Source organism: Hylaeus volcanicus, chromosome 6 (assembly GCF_026283585.1).
Source record: "Hylaeus volcanicus isolate JK05 chromosome 6, UHH_iyHylVolc1.0_haploid, whole genome shotgun sequence".
Classification (NCBI taxonomy): domain Eukaryota; kingdom Metazoa; phylum Arthropoda; class Insecta; order Hymenoptera; family Colletidae; genus Hylaeus; species Hylaeus volcanicus.
Genome location: NC_071981.1, coordinates 8,830,817 through 8,851,027, shown reverse-complemented (window position 1 = coordinate 8,851,027; position 20,211 = coordinate 8,830,817). Strand labels below are relative to the sequence as shown.

General features: G+C 35.3%; 2 protein-coding genes and 1 long non-coding RNA gene across 6 annotated transcripts in view; 2 read left to right on the top strand and 1 right to left on the bottom strand.

Annotated features, from left to right (window-relative positions):
- The first annotated feature begins 717 nt into the window (after positions 1-717).
- The window catches only part of LOC128879023 (facilitated trehalose transporter Tret1-like), a 44,680-nt gene continuing 25,186 nt past the window's right edge, over positions 718-20,211 (top strand). Inside the window, exon 1 of one of the 2 annotated variants that reach the window (XM_054127802.1) lies at positions 718-1,058. In XM_054127802.1, the coding sequence (XP_053983777.1) occupies positions 1,003-1,058 (56 nt within the window). In that variant the 5' untranslated portion in view covers positions 718-1,002. Of the gene's footprint in view, positions 1,059-18,991; positions 19,542-20,211 lie in introns of those variants that run through there. The other variant, XM_054127803.1, reaches the window with a different exon arrangement.
- LOC128879030 (uncharacterized) lies at positions 5,150-18,401 on the top strand. Its single transcript, XR_008457550.1, has 3 exons — positions 5,150-5,654; positions 17,715-17,872; positions 17,930-18,401. It is a non-coding gene; the product is annotated as an uncharacterized LOC128879030 (long non-coding RNA).
- On the bottom strand, positions 8,454-17,673 carry LOC128879024 (uncharacterized). Of its 3 annotated transcripts, none has more exons than XM_054127805.1 (4): positions 16,207-17,673; positions 15,243-15,277; positions 14,488-14,701; positions 8,454-14,159 (listed from the first exon to the last, which is right to left on the bottom strand). In XM_054127805.1, exon 4 carries the CDS (start codon positions 12,250-12,252, stop codon positions 11,326-11,328), a length of 927 nt encoding a protein of 308 aa, XP_053983780.1. In that variant the 5' UTR covers positions 12,253-14,159; positions 14,488-14,701; positions 15,243-15,277; positions 16,207-17,673; the 3' UTR covers positions 8,454-11,325. The 3 variants fall into 3 exon arrangements, with proteins under 3 accessions (XP_053983780.1, XP_053983781.1, XP_053983779.1); XM_054127806.1 differs by having other exon boundaries at positions 8,454-13,988; XM_054127804.1 differs by lacking the exons at positions 14,488-14,701; positions 15,243-15,277 and having other exon boundaries at positions 8,454-14,465.

Sequence of the window (20,211 nt, the reverse complement as noted above, 5' to 3'; positions counted from 1 at the left end):
TTAATTCCAAAATTATTTTTGGCCGAAAACTTTTGCATGCAACTGTACATGTAGGATTTGGGATGATCGAGGGTGGCGAATTAATTAGACAAGTGAGAAACTTGTTAATATAATATAATTAATAATATCAAATTGAAAAGGTATAAAAGAAAGCTGACGAAACACGTACACTGGAGTAGATACTCGTAAATTAAGGGGTAGTTAGAAAAATGTGTAAAAGGAACTTTTTGTTGAAAATAAGTTGTAGAATTGATTCCCTGAGTTTGTCCGGACATAACTGTAGACACCCTGTATAATTGACAAAATATCCGAGAAAGAATGCGTCGAATGAATCGAAAAGCCGCAGGTTCCCTATTGTAGGACCAGAGTTTGGTAAATTTTATTCTGAATACAGAGTAAAAATTCCAGATTTATCCCTAAGAATAAACATTCTGGAGTTATCCGTAAGTATGGAAATTCCAGATTCATTTATAACAATCAAAATTCCGAATTCTTTGTAAGAATAAAAATTCCAGATTGTGAGAATCGTAATCGCCGTGAATTTCCGCAGCTGGCAATCTGCTCCGAATAATCGCACGTTTATCTCCTCTTGATAACGGTGCAGCAACGATGCGATAACCGCGACAACGAGCATTACAGCTAAGCATCCGTGTATCCGAATTGCACACGCCGTTCGAGTCATGAAAACAGAAATTTTCGATCGATCGTTTTATCATCTTTTTCAGGTATTTTTTCTTTGATCGGAATCGCTAAGATCTATTCGATAGAAGCTAGAGATAAATCAGGTGAATCGATCGCTTCTTCGCCCAAGTTAGCTGCGAGTGTGACAAAGATGAAGGCCTCGTGAAAGTAAACGAAATTAAATAAAAGAAAACGCATAAGACGCGAGAAGCACATGACTAGTGTTGATACGAGAAACTCGTGACACAGGGTCCGATAAACCACCGAGAATAATTTAATCGACCGCAACTTCCCGCAAACGTGTTCAGTCCTTCGTCAGACATGTCCAGGAACCGGAATTACGAGACGTTTACGAGCGAGTGCGAGACGTTCGACGAGTAAGTACCACTCAACAAACCTTGTATCGATTGCACTTGGATTGGACAGATTTTTCTTAATGCCTTACGGAAACTTACGGTTTCTCATCGTTCTTCGCCACTTTTTACGACCGTTTGCTTTCGCAACCATTAATTTCGCATAATGCGCGAGCTCAAGAATTTCATTTTGTTTTATATTTACCATAACTGGGACCATATTATCGATGGATTCAAATTTATCAGAATCACCGATAGGAGAATAGCGATAGCTGATCTAATGTTCTTAAATAAAAATGAATGAACCTAAATTAGAAATTTAAAAACCCATATCAGCTAAGCAAAATACAGTGGGCGTAGAATATATTCGTACACCGATCAATATCCCAAAAAACTTTTATGTGAAATTGTGAGAGTTGGTTTTGGTATGCGTGGAGAGTGAGTTAAGTTGGTATGCGTGTGAGGGAAAAAGGTTAGAGTGAATCAAGTTAAAAAGGCATGTGCGTGACATTAATGATGTCTTAATATTCTAATCCATTATTAAATATGTTAATCACAAAAAGTGATACAAGTTCCACTTTCCCACAGAAATTGTAGTTTATTAACTCTTTTTTTTATAATCAATGATATTCTACATATTCTCGGAAATCTCTGGAATATAGTTCAAACGACCATTACTAGTTTATATAATTTGCGAAATTAACAAGAAAATAGGAGAAATTGGTAGAAATATAGAAGCAATAAGTATTCGTACGGTTCTTATGACGACCAATTTACAGTAGAATTTGTAACATAAGCGCATCAGTTTATTGCTTCGTGGGAATTAGAAAACAAATTTCCAGTAAAAAAGACTTGAAAAATGCTCTAATAAAGGAATGAAAGAAGATCCTACCTCGAATAACATCGACATTTATGATAGTTAATTGAATGCCTAGAAGAGTTGCAGTAATTATAAAATCAAAAGGAAATCCCACGAAGTATTAATTATTTATAAATTAATGTAAATTTCGTTTCTTTTTTTAAATGAAATTTTAAAAATTTAACACTTGCACGAATCTTATTGTTACTGTAATTTTATCGATTTATTGTTTTTTCTTGTTGATTTCTCACTCATGCAAAATACCTAATCTTTTCGTACTGTATCTATTCTACAGATTTCCAAGAATATGTAGAATATCATTGTTTATAAAAAAAAAGAAGTTAATAAACTACGATTTCACATAGTTTTTTTGGAAATTGATCGGTGCACGAATACTTTCTACACCCACTGTACCTACATGTACCCTTCGTCTTTTACGACAGGACACCCATGTTCCAGTAATCTTTTACTGTAATAATGTGGTGATACATGTGTCCCAATAACTCGGAAAGAGTTTGTAAGAGTTGGTTTTGGTATGCGCGGAAAGTGAGTTAGGTTGGTATGCGTGGAGTGCGAGTTAGGTTGGTATGCGTGGAGAGTGAGTTGGGCATTGAACACTATCCTAACTGGAATGTGAACTGTGAGAAAGAAGCCGGTCCGAGAGAGATGCAAGATGAGTGGTTCCGGTACTATCCTATAGCAAATTTATGTGTGGACGGAGAACAGACTCTGTTTGCTGTTCGCGGCACTAGGAATTATTTGATGCGTAAAAAAAGTATTCGTATAGATTTGAATTTTATTTCCTTTTTATTTATATATAAAACGATAGAAACATTAATAATAATGACATAATAATGACATAATAATGACATAATAATAGTATATTATATAATGTTATAGTATATGATAGTACATACCATAATTTAGATCATACAAATATATACATTTGGTATAGAGCTAAATTTTATTATTTGTCATAATTCAATTTATATTGTATTTATCCAATTTTATGTGGAAAAGAATCTGAAAATAGAATTATTACAGCTATGTAATGCTTTAGGTCTACAATGCTCAGCGATGCTCGGGTAGGTTATGTTACGGAGTACGTTTGTTCCCCCTCTACAAATAAATTTGCTATAGGATAATACCGGAACCACCCATTTTGCATTTCTCTCGGACCTCCGTCGCCTCTACTTCTTCCTACAGTTCACACTCCAGTTAGGATAGAGCTCATTGGAGTTGGGTTGATACGCGTGGAGAGTGAGTTAGATTGGTATGCGTGGAGAGTGAGTTTGGTTGGTATGCGTGGAGAGTGAGTTAAATTGGTATGCGTGGAGAGTGAGTTTGAATTGGTATGTGTGTGAAGAAAAAAGGGTTAGAGTGAATCAAGTTAAAAAAGCATGCGCGTGGGATTAATGATGTCTTAATATTCTAATCAATAATTAAATATATTAATCACAAAAAGCGTCCAAATTTGTTCCACCTTCCCACAGAGTTAACATAAAATCAATAAATATTGATTAATCTAGGTTTTATCTTCAGATCTCATCTTGAGACCAAATATGACAACATTCTTCAATAAATAACAATTTCGAATAACAAAGAAAAGATACACAACATCCAATGCGTTATTTGTTCCATAAAAATTACATTTCTAATTACAAAGTGAAATTACATTTCACATTGACAGTCATAACAGTGTGTTTCCATTTGTCATCTATTATTCGAATAAAAGTTGGCTCGTCATAAAATGTTACATATAAAAAACATACAAATGAACAGAATTAAATAGAAATTAATCGGGATCGCCTGAGACATGCGAAAAATATAGAAAAGATAATTTTCGTATGAAAATTTCGTATTCATTTAAAGTTTTTTTTAAAGAAAATGTATACCTGAGTCATGAGTTAATGAATTGAATCATTACAATTTGATGCTTATTTAAGCATTAAGTTATTTAAAGAAAATGTATACCTAAGTCATGAGTTAATTAATTGAATCATTAGAATGTGATGCTTTTAATTTTAATTTCAGGCACAGGATTAACCGAACAAGTAATGATTTTAATAACTATAGCTCAACTATAGTTGAAGCATATTACTGGTGTATATTAAAATTTTATTTTACAGGCACGGCCACAAAATCACTTTTATATCTCGAAAAATGTTATACTTTAATTCTAGTAGTGTTTACATAATTTGTTTCCCAGTAATAGAATTTAATTCAAATAATTTATAATAGACAAATGAGCCATCGTACCAGCACGTGAGAATGATGGAAATTTACTTTAGAAGTAATTTCTCAATTATTTCGACTCTGTGCTCGTGGCTAGTGAGATTGTTCGACCTTATTGCGCCGTATTATTTTTTGTGGGGTTATCTGAAAGAGCAGATCCATGTTGACGAGCCTAATGCTTTGAGTGAATCCTTTGCACTCCGAGAAATTTTTTAATATGAATATGTTTTAAATGACTAGCAATTATAAATAAATTTGGTAGAATCGTTTATAACAAAATAAAAATTACCTTTTTGTATATATGTATATTATATTATACGTAAAATGTATGCATATAGTATGTTCGTATGTGTAACCAGACCTAACTTGTCTGTTTATACAATCTACACACTAACGCGTAAATCTTTTGACTTTTGTGTATCTTTTATGTATGTTATACAACGGAATATACAGGATGTCCCAAAAATATTGTAACACCTTGAAAGAGGTGGTTCAGGAGGTGAACTTTTTCCTTAGCGAAAATATTGTCCGAGACTTCGTTAAGGAAATATTAACGAAAAACACTGACCAATCAGAGCGCGCGTATACCGTTGGAGCGGGCGCTTAGCGCGTAGCCTTCGCTCCCGCGGTCGCTCCACCAGCATCCTTGCGCTCTGATTGATCAGTGTTTTCCGTTAATATCTCCATAACGAAGCCTCGGACAACATTTTCGCTAAGGAAAATGTTGTTTCAAATCACCTCCTGAACCACCTCTTTCAAGGTGTTACAACATTTTTCGGACACTCTGTATATGTAGGTTATATGTATCGGAAAAAGTTGTTCAAAATGTTGATTTCTGCAACATATTTTAAGATCATCGAAATCCAAGTTGTCTGTAATAAAAATAGTTACCAACCTTGCTTGTTAATAACTTTTTAATAAGCAATGAGCGACGGTTAAGTTATTAGAAAAAGTGAGTCAGGAGGGTGCCCTTGACAACGTATGTTGTGGTCAAGGTCATTAGGGCGGGGTCTCCTATTCGGCATTTTCACCAAAAAAGGTAATTGAAGCTTTTAATAATTCCTTATATGTGAAAACCCAATGTTGAAGCTTCATTCAGAATTACAGCGCTACCTCGACCAGAATTTTCAAATCTTTTCAAACTCCGATGCCAGTGTTAATGGACAGAGATTTACGACTTCACGGTTCAAATCTTGTTTACTATTAGTTTGCAAAAGTTGAACCTATGTTTTCGAGAAGATATCCGCAGAAAGTGTTTCCGTATTTCAGTCGAAAAGGCTACAACGTGAGAGATGCGGTTATCTGCGAGAGAATTAAACTGTATTAAAGCATAACGACTCATTCTGCCGCAAAAACGTCATCCACAGTGATTAAACTGTTTACGTAAGATGGACCATTCGGCAAGTTTATCTGTCATCGTTTGGTCAGATTGTACTGCTCGCTTTATCGTGTCCACGATTCGTCATCGTCCGCAACTGACAAACTACCAGTGACACGAACAAGAGCGTACGCGTTGATAATACAGGGTGAGACATTTCAAAGAAAGTACCTCAATAATTCGCTTACTTTTAGCGATACAAGAAAAAGGGTCGAATAACGGTTGTTTAATTTTACGGACTACGTAACGTGCTGCAATAATACTAGTTTACAAAATAAAAAAAAATATACATTCAATGCCACAATTTTTTTCTTACGTATTTTGGCCTACTAAATTCGAAAATCGCGAGAAAAAATTTTTCTATAGATAGGTTTTTTTATATGAAGTTTTGAATTTTTTCTTCGATTTTTTTCTGACATACGTTCACATTTTAGGCCATATCTCGAGTTAGAAACGTCGGATGGCATCGCGTAAGATTCCATTTTAAAGGTAATTGAATTTCCAACAATTGCTTCTAACAGTGTTTTCCAATCGGTTCAATAGTTTAAGTGTTATGGGTCAAAATATATGAGAAACTTTGATTCTTTCGGATAAAATAGAACACGAATATTTCTTCCATCGCCATGGAAAAATAGAAATTGTCAAATTATGTCAGTTTCTTATTGTTTACGTATAGATCGCAGTTTACGAAAAAAAAAACAAGTTTTTGTTGAAGAAAATCTATGGATAAATACCGGAGAGTAAACTATTGAACCGATTGGAAAACACTGTTAGAAGCAATTGTTGGAAATTCAATTACCTTTAAAATGGAATCTTGCGCGAAAAAAATCAAAAATTCATATAAAAAAAAACTATACATAGAAAAATTTTTTCTTGCAATTTTCGAATTTAGTAGGCCAAAATACGTAAGAAAACAATTGGGGCATTGAATGTACATTTTGGCTGTAAACTAGTGTAATTTTTTTATCGTTGGAAGCGAGGATGGGATATGAAGATCAGCTCTGTTTGTTTAAATAGAATTGTATAGTTTCTTATAAACATTCTGGTAGATCGTTTCAAGACGAATACAATAACCTAACTTGAAGGTCGTTCAAGGTTACACAGGCTGACTGTAATAGAAAATAAATTGTTCCAAGGAACTCTTCATATACAGAGGGTGGTCGAAAAATGTTATAACATCTTGAAAAAGGTGCTTCGGAAGGTGTATTTGAAACAACTTTTTCCTTAGCGAAAATGTTGTCCGAGACTTCGTTGAGGAGATATTAACGGAAAACACTGACCAATCAGAGCGCGAGTATGCCGATGGAGCGCTCGCGGCAGCGTATGAGTGCGACCGCTTAGCGCGTATCCTTCGCTACCGCGGTCGCTCCAATGGTATACGCGCGCTCTGATTGGTCGGGGTTTTCTCTTAATATGTCCTTAACGAAGCCTCGGACAATATTTTCGCTAAGGAAAAAGTTGTTTCAAATCACCTCCCGAACCACTCCTTTCAATGTGTTACAATATTTTTGGGACACCCTGTACAGGGTGGTCCACGCAATTGTTTCAAGTCATAACTCCGTTATTATTGTATTTACGAAAAAATGCTAAAGGAGGAAGATAAATGGTTCGAAAAGCACTAGATTTGTAGGCCTTAAAATTTTTTTTAGATGCAGCAATGCATGTGGAATTAACAATTGCATAATTTCTTCAAATAGAAATGCATATTTTTGTTTACACAGATCGATTCTTCTGTTCATTCTACGTAAAAGATGATTAGGGTGCCATGGCAAAAAAATTATTATATCTCGAGATATATTCAAAAAATGTCTTTATTGAAGAAGATGCTCCAACGTTTCTCCATTACATTCTAAACATCTCTGATAACGTTTTTTTATTGTTTGTATAACTGCGTTTAAATTATCTGCATCACACAACACAAAAAGTGTCGTACATATCTTGTTTCTCACTGTTAGCAAAACACATTTTCTTGTATTTAGCAAAATACAGTTACACTTTTTCAAATTCTTAGTTTTCGTACTCGAGTTACGATACGTGAATTGCTACTGAACGATGAAATGCTTGCTCGTACAAATCAGTTTCTGTTACGATAACAATGTCGAAAGAGTGTTTACGTTTACAAGCGTGTTTACCTTACTAATCATGAAGCGTTGGAGCATCTTCTTCAATAAAGACATTTTTTGAAAATATCTCGAGATCTAATAATTTTTTTGCCATGGCACCCTAATTATTTTTTACGTAGAATGAACAGAAGAATCGATCTGTGTAAACAAAAATATGTATTTCTATTTAAAGAAATGATACAATTGTTAATTCCACATGCATTGCTGCATCTAAAAAAAATTTTAAGGCCTACAGATCTAGTGCTTTTCGAACCATTTATCTTTCTCCTTTAGCATTTTTTCGTAAATGCAATAATAACGGAGTTATGACTTGAAACAATTGCGTGGACCACCCTATATTCGATGCTCTCTATCAGCGAGACTCTTCATTGTTCCTTCGTACAGTAAGCGACATAGACGTTACGAAATTTCGTGTCTTTGTGATCCTTAATCTTACGTGTAAGCGTCAACGTTCTTAGGAACCTTTTACGGTAAATAGTTAGTCGCATTTTGGACTGCGACAGTTTTATGGCAAGGTCAGGACGGCCGAGCGGATTCCTGATGAACGCCAGGCAACCACCATGGACGGTCGGCTGGCGAGAGATGATGCCTCGGCACTAAGTATCGAGTGACGAAGATCTGTCTGTTTATATCTAACAGATGTGTCGATTGGCAAGCAACCCGACGTTCCATTGCCTAAAAGTACAAATACGTTGTCCTAGAGGATCTGGCCACGGAGTGGGAAAGGCATTGCCTTTTGGTAAGAGGATTGTGCGGAACAGCACGGCACTTACCCCAGAACCATCTTAGGACAAAGTCCAATCTAGAGACACGGTAGCGTCTCGACGCCAAGTACATGAAAAATTATACGCCACCGTGTATAGTGGCGCTGGCGCTACCACGTATCTTTTACTCGTAAAACTGCGATTCCAACCTAACCTGAAACTGCTGTCATTAATATCTCGTCACGCTTGATGTATTTTCTAAATCCAAAGGCATTTTCTAATGTAAATCGCATATAAGCTTTCTAATAAAATCAAAATCATTAAAATCGGTCTATGTACAACTGAGATATCGTAATATCATGTCATGAATCGGTCAGAAATTGTAGATTTTTCTTCTGATACTGATTCTGATTCTTATTCTTATTCTTTTCGTCAACACTTAGTGAATAGGAGCTAAGGCCGTTCGTCGATTCGTCGACTTTCGGAATCAGTCGGCAGGGCTCGTCTGCCGGAATTGTAATATGGCTGCCGCTCACGCCGCTCGTTCATTTCTATCCTGTATAACCTGTCAGTTTGTATTTGTGACATTTGGACGCCGCAAATTGAATAATTATTTTAAAGGCTACGTGTAGTGTTATTGTATTGGGAAGTATATGGTTATAAGTGATAAAATATCTACCTTGTCGTTGTGGAAAGAAATATATGTATAAATTTGGTGTTTGAGTGTGCACTTCATAATACAAATTTCAGTAAATGTTCATTTTGTGCAAATAAGAAACATTGTGCAATAAGAATAAGTGTTTTAATACAATAAATTTTGTGTTATAAATAATGGACCACTTTTTTTATTTTCACTTCATCATAAACATTTAATTTGCTTGCGACAAGGCTTTCTGTCATGCGTTCTGTGTACGTATGAACTGTAAAAAGAAAGGGAGAGAGAGTAACAAAAGTGAATATATATATTCCATATGACATTAATTTTATTTGTAAATAACATATACAAACCTTATTTTACTTGCAAATTAATGTAGAGCTTAAAATAAAAATACATTTGTCTTTTATTATAGTAAGCGTAGAGTCTACAATATACATAATGTGTCTGAATTCAGATATAGGAAAGAGACCAGCTTCAGTCCTTTAAGTTTTCAAAAGTATACAGAACGCATGGCAGGATGTCTCACTACAAGAAATTTAAATGTTAAAAATGAAGCGAGACATGAAAAGAAAGAAATCAACTATTTGTAACGCATAATTTATTGTATTAGAATAAAGTTCAGAAGTACGCAGAACGTATGGCAGAAAGTCTTGTTGCAAGCAATTTAAATGTTTATGTTTAAGTGAAAATAAAAAAAAGTGTTCCACTATTTATAACACACAATTTATTGTATTAGGATACAGTTCATACGTTCACAGAACGCATGGCACAAGGTCTTGTAACAAATTTAAAAAATGAGACAATGGGGAAAAGGAACAGAGATCCACTATTTATAATACATAATTTATTGTATTACAATAATATAGAAAAAGAGAGGGCAGACTTAGTCCTTTAAGTTCGTTAGGCGTACTTTTGAAAACTTAAAGGACTGAAACTGATCTCTCTTTTCCTATATTATTGAGCGATCGAACGAGCTCGCCTAAGGCGAGCGAAGTTCGATCGTGGTTATCCGAGTTTTTTGTTTGAAGAGATTAACTATGTAGTACTACCTGCCTCAGCACCGAAAAAACGCCACTTTCAGAGCTATGAAACCAAAAGAAAAATGCCTGTCGTTCCCCTTCCTCCACACGCCGTCCTTTGTCATTTTAGTTCAAAGACACCATAACCTAACCACTGGGAGTTTTGTGGGCCATTAATCTCTTCAAACAAAGAACTCGGATAACCACGATCGCTCAAGTATTCTTCGTTCCTTGTTTTCCGAGATTAACTATGTAGCGATATTCAGAGTTCTACATTAAATGTCTATCTATTTATCAGTATAAACTTTATTATTATGCCAAACAAAAAATAAATTCTTTACAAACCTAAGTTTAACCTTTCCTTAACAATTTTTACAATTAAAACATGTTTCTTACATGAAGGAAAATAGCACTCAATTATTAGTACAAAACTAATCCGCAAAATTTTCCGAGACTATTTGTCGATTATAAAATTTAGAAGAAACCTTTGATCTCTGAGACCAACCGCCTGCTTTTTTTATAATATTAACATTCAGACCTTTTTTGAATGCCTTAGAAGTTGTCGCATGTTTGACGGAGTATCCTGTAAATTGCTCTTCAATTCCACAAATTACGAGAACCTCCCTTAACCATCTACTTATCGTCTGCGACGATGCTTTCTTATACGGTTTTTTTTATTGTTAAAATTAAATTTCGTACATTGCCTCTTATATCTTTGTTGTCTATACAATAATATCTTATATTATTGTACTTGCACAACATACATTCGGTCTATCCCGAAAAACCGGCAACAAAGCATATGGTTGCAACCTTCCAGGTCTTGACGATTTTACCAGATCACTAATCATTAATTCTACACTTGATGCATTTATCTTTATCTCATCCAACTTCAATAAAGTTAAATTTTGCAGCCTAAACCCAGTACACAAAGCCAATAACATTACCAACTTCAAAGTCAACTCCTTTAATGACAACCTTTCTACTGGAATCCAACTTTCCAGTTCCTTAAGGACTATATCTATATCCCACATTCTATCATACTTTGGCTTCGGTGATCTTAACCTATAAAAACCCTTAAACAACCTATTTAACTCGACGTTATTAGACAATTCATTATTACACAACAGCGACAACATTGCCCGCATCGAATTTAGTGTTCCGTAATGAGCCCCTGCATGGTACTGCTCAGTTAAAAACCTTATCACTAAACTTACATTAATATTTAACACATCTAAATTATTTTTTAAACAAAAGCCGCGCCATTTATATGTATTCTCTGCCAAAGACTCTAACATAATACAGATTGATTCTTCATCTAAATTCTTTCTCCTATACATTTCCCGGATATAACTCCTACAATCAATCCCAACTGTCTGGCTAGCGGATGTTCTATCGTCCTGCAAGGTGACACCAGTAACTTAGTACAAGGTTCAAATCTTAAGATACTAGAACTAATCATTTGCATAAAACTTGGGTACCATGGTTGAGTCCGCCAATCTGGCACAACCAGTATACCCGTCGCTTTATCTTCGCGAAACTTTTTCAATGTTCTCATAATTAATGAGAACGACGGAAACGCATATCCGTAAAATTCAGACCAATCTAACCTAAGTGCATTAAATACAAACGCGTCAGGGTCTCTTTGCCAAAAACAGAATCGATCACATTTCTTATTTATCCGTGAAGCAAACAAATCTATATCCGGAATCCCGAAGACTTCCGTAATCCTTTTATACGCATAATTTCCGAGTTCCCATTCTGTATCCATATTAGAAATTCTTGATCCCTTATCCGCTAAGTTTTCCTTCGAAGCCACATATTCTGCAAAAATCCAAATATTGCGCTCCAGACACCATTTCCAAATAGTTCGCGCAATTTTATTGAGGTAAGGAACTTTTACTCCTCCCATTTTATTAATATAAGAAATTGCCACAATGTTATCTACTCTCAACAAAATCTGACAATCCCGATTCTTACTTGCAAAACATTTTAACGCTAAAAGCACAGCCAGCAATTCTAAACAATTAATATGTTGACTTTTCTCAGTTTCGTTCCAAAAACCATGCGCTTGTTTCCCGTTACACGTAGCGCCCCATCCTGATAATAATGCATCCGAAAAAATTGTCTTATGAAATCTAAAACTTCGAATTTCATTATAACTACCAATACTACTCTTTTTCCACCAATCTAAATCTTTCAAGGCTGTCTTAGATAAATTAACTTTTTTCTTTTTTCTACACATAACTATAGGGCCCTCTAAACATTTTAAAACCTCTAATTCTTTATAGAACAACTAGCCCCATTTAACTGCCGGACACGCCGCCACCAAATTACCTATTAACACCAATAATTCTTTAAACGTACAACTTTGATCAACCAACGCATGTTCAACTAAACCTTTAATTTTATTCTTTTTTTCTGAAGTTAACTCTAGTCTCATTAATTCGGAATTAATAACGAACTCCAAGTGCTTGCAACACTTATCAGGATTAAGCTTTGATTTTTTCCACATTGATTAAAAAACCCAAAGACAGAAGTAATTCTTTTACCATTTTCAAATTTTTGACACATTCTTCCTTCGACTTTCCAAAAATCAGAAAATCATCTAAATAGCTGGTTAGTATATATGTACGGACACGTACATAAACCTAACGGTAGACACGTGAACTCAAATAACACGTTTTCAAAACTAAATCGCAAATACCTCCTATCTTCTACTGCAATCGGGATCGAAAAATATGCTTCCTTTAAGTCAATGCTACACATATAATCACCTCTCTCTATCATATTAATAACAGTACGGATGTCCTCCATTTTAAAATGCTCTGTAGGCACAAACTCATTAAAATTCTTTAAATTCAAAATAAAACGATAAGATCCATTCGGCTTTGGTACCAAAAAATAACTTGATAGAAATTGACCTTCCTTTATCTTTGTCTCTTTAATCACCCCTATTTTTCTTAACCTATTAATCTCGTTAACCAAAAACTCCTGTTCTGATTTAGGAAAAACCATTGTTTTTGGCATACGCCATTGATTAACCTTATTTATTAACGGTATCCTATATCCCTGAATAAATCCTAACACCGTTCTATAGCTCGTAATTTCTCGCCATTTATGGACAAACAATTTCAATCTTCCCGCAATCTCTACCTGATCTACTTCTGTTACTGCTGTTGCTGTTGCTGCAGTTGTTGCTGTTGCTGCGGTCTGCGCTGCATCGGCTGTGTTTGAATAAATGCTCGCTGCTGAAACGGTCGTCTGGTGCTTTTCAATCCTGCCGCCCTTGAGGTGAAATAGCTTCGTGCCGTTGGGATCACCTGAATCACCTCCTTTCTTCCAGATGATCCGCTCCAGTTTACCGCATTAGACGTACCAAACGGCCTTCTATTAGCTTTCAAATCTTTTCCCACTCTTTCAACGGTTTTAACATTATTAATGAATTCTTTAATATTGTCTCTAAACAAAAATTCCGTCGACTCGACTTTGTCCAGAACCGTTTTAACCTTTTTGTCAAACGCTGGCGTTATATAAACTTTTCTTGCCGTGATCCAGGCACGAAATAAAATTGTAACAATACCTCGAGATCGACCTCTACATTTTTGTCATTTAAAATCATGCTTAACACCATAGCTGTCAGCGACAAACTCGAACCAATCAAATTCTGGTAATTAAAGAAATACCTGTCTCTCTTAATCGCGTCATCATTTAACTTGGGCGCGTTCATATTGGAGTCTTGGTACCTTTTGAGCACCAATGTCAAAATCTCCGACCTTTCTTCCTTAGAAATTCCATCTTTTAGCCAAACCTTAATCCTGTTTGCCACTTCCGGAATTAACTCGGCTTCACCCACTTTTTCCTCGTTAGGGTGATTCCCCAGAAACTTTTCCGATTCTTCGACAACCGGCAGCTCATTCTCAGTCGTTGCAACTTCTGCAATTACCTCATTTTCTTTCTCACTCATCTCACTTGACGCACCTAACCAAACCATGTTTTCCATTAGTTTTCAATGTTATGAACTCTTACACCTATCTACGAAACCCTCAACTCACATCTCCGCTTTCACGAAGCTTGGATGAGTATTCTTTATATAACTTTATACAATTCTTTATACTTTTTTTTTTTCTTATCACACGTTTTAGCTTCCGTCTAAGCTCGGCAAAATGTTAATTAAATAAAATCAGTACGACTCAGCACATGTCTTAGCTAACGCATAAGCTCGGCTGGATATTAAACAAAATTCAGTATCTTTCAACACATGTCTCGGTTTATACACGAGCTCGGATGACATTTATAGTAAAATACATAAATAACCTAATCTCTTAGCACGTGTCTCGGTTTAAACACGAGCTCGGCTGGAAAACTTTTGTTGCACAAACCTCTAAAAAAATCTCAGCACACGTCTCGGCTTATGCACGAGCTCGACTGGACGCCATTTTCCAACATCTACCAAATCTAAAACCAGACATAGAATTACCTGAATCTGAAATTATTTCCTCCTGTAGCGCTTTCATGCGCTTCTTTAATTCCAGCATCGAAGCCTGGATATCAACCAATTCCTCATTACGTTTGCGCTTTTTTTCATCGGCCATGATACACGTCTTGTCGTTTCGGCGCCAAAGGAAGTAATGACAAAGGACGGCGTGTGGAGGAAGGGGAACGACAGGCATTTTTCTTTTGGTTTCATAGCTCTGAAAGTGGCGTTTTTTCGGTGCTGAGGCAAGTAGTACTACATACTTAATCTCGGAAAACAAGCAACAAAGGATAATCGTAATACAATAAACTGTGCGTTACAAATAGTGGATTTCTTCATTTGTTTTATCACTTTATTATTAACATTTAAGTTTGTTACAACAAGACTTTCTGCCATGCGTTTTGCTTACTTCTGAATTTCATTCTAATACAATGAATTATGCATTAGAAATACTGGATCTCTTTTTTCATTTCTCCCGACATCTTTAACATTTAAATTTCATGCATCAAGCCTTTCTGGCATGCTTTGAGCGTACTTTTGAAAACTTAAAGGACTGAAACTGGTATTGAAATACAATAAATTGTGTGTTACAAATAGTGGGTCTCTTCATTCGTTTTATCACTTTGTCATTAACATTTAAATTTGTGACAATAAGACTTTCTGCCATGCATTATGTGTACTTTTAAAAACTTAAAGAGTTATTGTAATACAATAAATTGAGCGTTAGGAATAATGGACATCTTTATTCATTTTCTCACCTCGCTTTCGTTACACCCTCTCCCTTTGTTTTTCTCTATTCAATTAAAAAAATAAGGTATCTGTTTATAAATCACAAAACCAACGTTCATTTTTTTATATATTTTTATTATATTAGTATATTATATTTATATCTTTGTAAAAAGAAGTGAAATCCCCCCAAAAAACTTCAAAAAAGTAAAAAAATTACGCCAAGTACATGAAAAAGTGGAGGACTTAAGGAGTAATCACAAAAAATAGAAGATCCCCATAAAAAACTACAAGAAAGTAGAAAAAGAAGTGAAATCGAAATGAGCTGCCAGTACATGAAGGTGCTTTCCAGCAAAGTGCAAAGGTGACACTGTGTAACACAATGAAAAATTCGATGCTTTCCAACTGTGCGCAGCTAACATGCTGCGTTCAACAGTGCTGACGTTCAGACCCTAATGACAACTCATATAAAGTGACTGCTCCGTACTTTGGCGGTGAAATGAAGAAGCTAAATAGTGTAACAGCCACAAACTGAGACTGTTTAGAAATTTGCCTAGATGTCCACGGCCTGGAAGTCAAATGCTTGGCGTGGCCAGGCTGTTACGCTATTTAGCTTCTTCATTTCACCGCCAAAGTGCGGAGCAGTCACTTTATATGAGTTGTCATTAGGGTCTAAACGTCAGCACTGTTGAACGCAGCATGTTAGCTGCGCATTTTTCATTGTGTTACACAGTGTCACCTTTGCACTTTGCTGGAAAGCACCTTCATATACTGGCAGCTCATTTCGATTTCACTTCTTTTTCTACTTTCTTGTAGTTTTTTATGGGGATCTTCTATTTTTTGTGATTACTCCTTAAGTCCTCCGCTTTTTCATGTACTTGGCGTAATTTTTTTACTTTTCTGAAGTTTTTTGGGGGTTAGTATTGCTCGTTATTGTTCGTTGTTGCTCATTGTTACTTATTATTGCTTTTCAGCGATAACGTAACTGGAACTCACTTCAATTTCATTATAATTCGTCAACGAGCTTCTGGCAAGGCGTTTCAAGCGACAATTTTTGTTTATATCTTTTATCTGGTTTCGCACATTCACAGTCACATGGTGAACCGAGACCACTCGTCAATATCACGTTACACGAGCAACAATCGTGACAAATTTAGTCACGAGCTGGTAGAACCACCCGGCGATATGGCACTATTTTTCTCAGACAAACAAATGCTCAAATCCTCGTGATTGCTCTTATCGATTCGAATATAGATTACGCGCGGCGCAACCTATATTTCTGATCTGTGAAAAACGAACGCTCGGAAACGATGCGACGTTCGTCCCTATTTGAGTTATTTAACGTATTTTTTTTTCTTCTTCGTTGACAAAAGCGTCGACATCCGTTTCTTTTCGCGTTCAGCAAACAGGAACACGTTGTTTTTCAACACAACGTAACGCAATAATATTTATTTTGTTTTCGTTAATATTATTCCAAGAGAAGTAAAACAAATATAGAAATTATTGAAGAACTAGTCGCAACAAAAACACTTACCCATTAAAACCAAAAAAGAAACTCTTTGTATGAAGAGTTTATGTGATTATTTGAAGAATATCGTTAATTTTTGAGGAACAAATTACCAGTTGTGTAAAATATACTCGGTTTCAATGGTTGTATAAATTTAAAAACATGATTCGTGGTATCAGGTATGTTTTAGAAAAAATTATGAACGTACACGTTTAATTATGTACAGTTATTGGGTAATATTATTATTGTGAAAGCCTATTGTAACCAATAAACAATTTTTTATTGTATTATTATAGTACCGAACGAACTTTCTATATCTATGAAAAATGTAAAGAATCGGTATACCTTGAATGCATGAAATCTTTTCATTTGCAATGTACCATTAACTCTCAATAATCATACATGTGGACATTATTTTGTTGCGTAAACTTATTGTTTTTTATTTAGTGAATTACTATCAGTATAAAGGAAATAAAATATAATCAAATGAAAAATAATCCTTTTTCTTCCACTATAATATATTCGTTCCTCAAGAGGTTACAGCAAGCAGAAGACTGTTGAAATAACCAGACATTTTTCCACCTAAAACGTTATTTTTATTGCGCCATTACATTCCACAGATTAATTTAATATTCAGAATTAGAAAATAATCGACAGATATTTCAAGTACATAGTGGTTCTATTCTCGAATTATAATTTCATACTCGTCATACGATAAAAGTTATCGCTATTTGTTGTTTCAATTAAAATTTTTCGAATATTATAATATATTTCTAAATTTAAGAAATTTTAGAATATTTTAGGACAAGGATAGATCAGACTAATTTCGCCTTATAGCATTTTTTCAAATAATTTCCTGGTATGATTGCTTGTGTGCACTTGCACATATGTGACAATATTGCACGAGTTTTTGTAACAAAAAGGAAGGGGCAAAAGCATCTAAAAACAAAATTATGTTATCGAAATGGACGAAAAAATACAATATATATTTTCGCAGCACAATCCATAATAACATAATCGGAACAGAAAGAAGAAAGCGTTAAAAATGAAACCTGAAGCAGTCTTTTTATTACATTAGAAAAATGGATAAAACGGAGATGAGTGATAATATAATTCTCGCATATTCGACAATCAGAAAAGACTAAATATTATAAGGTAATATTCACTTGGTCTTTTAGTTATTGTTTGTTTAAATTCATTTTTGTTATGTAGGAAGAATAATGGAAAACTAACGCATATAGACTTCCTACTGAAATGTGTGGCGGAAACTGCTGGATTACATCCAATTGAAGATATACATAAATTCATCGCAAACAACATCATTCAGTTGGCAAACTACAACCAAGGCTACACGTTTATTACGAAAGCATTTACCAGATTATACATGTACTAAGCCACGTTGCTCTGTTTAAAAAGTAATATTCTAAAAGAATTTAGGTATTGGTGTTTAACATGCGAAGTATATAATCATTTCACGTATCATTTTTTAAGCAATATCATTCTGAAAGAATAGATTCAATTTTTTAATTATTTTTATTTCTTTTCAAGCATAAATTAGAAAAATATAAATCTTTAATTTTTGTAAATACAGATAAATTTAAACAATAAAATCATTAATTTAAAAGTAAAGTGTTGTTCTTCCATAGAAATACTGTAATACCTACGAGGCTAATAATATCGATGTACATTTCTCTGTTACAGGCTGCGTATACTTAGAAATAAATGTGTTTAAATCGAGACAAACGCAAGGCAATTTATTTCAGAATAAATCTAGAAACAAAAGATTTATTTAACTAGTCTCCTTTAATAATCATTTAATAATCATTAAATAATATATGTATGATTCTCATCGCGTCATTGAAATAATGTGGCTAAACACTCTTAAAGATCTTAAAGAGATTGCAGTCTAGTCTTGGCTATTGTACTTTCATTTCTATTTGAAACGACAAAGAAACAATTAATCGGTTTCCATATTCCACAAGGATCACGTTCCAGAATAACCAGTATTTATTTTGTAGAGCAATTAAATCGAAATCGAATTAACAATTCGACAATTAAAAATCGAAATTTATCATTCAAATGTTTAATTTTATATTTTATCGGCAATTGTAGTCCACTCGACACCAAGTATAATACAATTTTCTAACGAATTTTCGGTGGATACTTCCGTGAGCGCATGCGCGGGTTGACAAATTCCCCGCCCCTCTCCACTGCGCAGGTCGCAGACCCCTTTCCCCGATATAAATATCGCCTGCTGATTTCATAAGTATATTCGCTCCGCGGGCGTCAAGCGCGACGGTACTGGCGCGAACAGTGTCGTTTTCATCTCTACGCTCACGTCCTCAAATACTTTAATCATGATCTAACATGTCGATCAAACTTTCATCGATGAAACCCCTGTTCGCGAAAAGTTAACCAAAGAGAAACCAAAACACGAGAAGAACAGTACGTGAAATCTCTGTTGTCCATGGAAGAAGACGTTCGTTGGATTCTACGAGTCAGGACACACGATCGGAGCTTCAAGAATTTTCACGAACATTTCCCGAGTGATAAGTTGCCGTTTACAGAAAGTAGCGCGTAATTCCTGTGATCGCTATTAGGGGGAAAGAGGGTAACCAGAAGTAACGAAGACGGCGAGAAAACAGAGCTGCGAGGAAAGAAAAAGGGAAGAGCGATGATTCGTCGTGTAGTGATTATGATATTGTGATATCGACAGCTGTGATATATATACATATATACGTAAATTGTACATATTTTATTTTACTTGAAAACCGTTGTTTCGAAGAAGGCGAGAGATGATCAATATGACGAACACCATGGCTGAGTAAGTACTTACTCAAGTATACATACAAGGCACGCGTTCTGTGCTTTTTTTTCTCTTTGTTTTCCGTGGTTTTGTGCGCACGATGCCCTTGCTCAACGTTCACACGTGGCCTTCGATACAACTATACAAATCTCATTTGAAATTGAAATCAGATAGAACGATTCGAAACATCAAATTTCTTTTGTTTGAAGTTAGAGAAACGATGGGATTGATTGTGTAACGTTAATTTCGAATAAACGTTTCAGTTTGTTACTTATCTGATAGCAACGATGAAATAACTGCCAAAATGATTTCTTTGAAGACTTTTAATTGCATGAATGTAGTATTACATACAGGGTGTCCTACAAATGTTGGAAGTTCTTGCAACGGGTGGTTCGGGGGGTGATTTAAAACAACTATTGAAACAAAATGTCGGCTGGGGCTTCGTTAAGAAGATATTAACAGTAAAACCCCGACCAATCAGAGCGCGCGTATACCGTTGGAGCGGCCGCGGTAGCGAATGTCCTTCGATGCATGTCGAGTCACTTGTTTACGTACGAGCGCGACCGCTTAACGCGTAGCCTTCGCTACCGCGGCCGCTCCACCAGCATCCTCGCGCTCTGATTGGTCGGGGTTTTCTGTTAATATCTCCCTTACGAAACCTCGGACAACATTTTCGCTAAGGAAAAAG

Excerpts from the sequence above, each read along its gene's own strand:
- LOC128879024 (XM_054127805.1), bottom strand. The coding sequence starts at position 12,252 with ATGTGTAGAAAAAAGAAAAAAGTTAATTTATCTAAGACAGCCTTGAAA.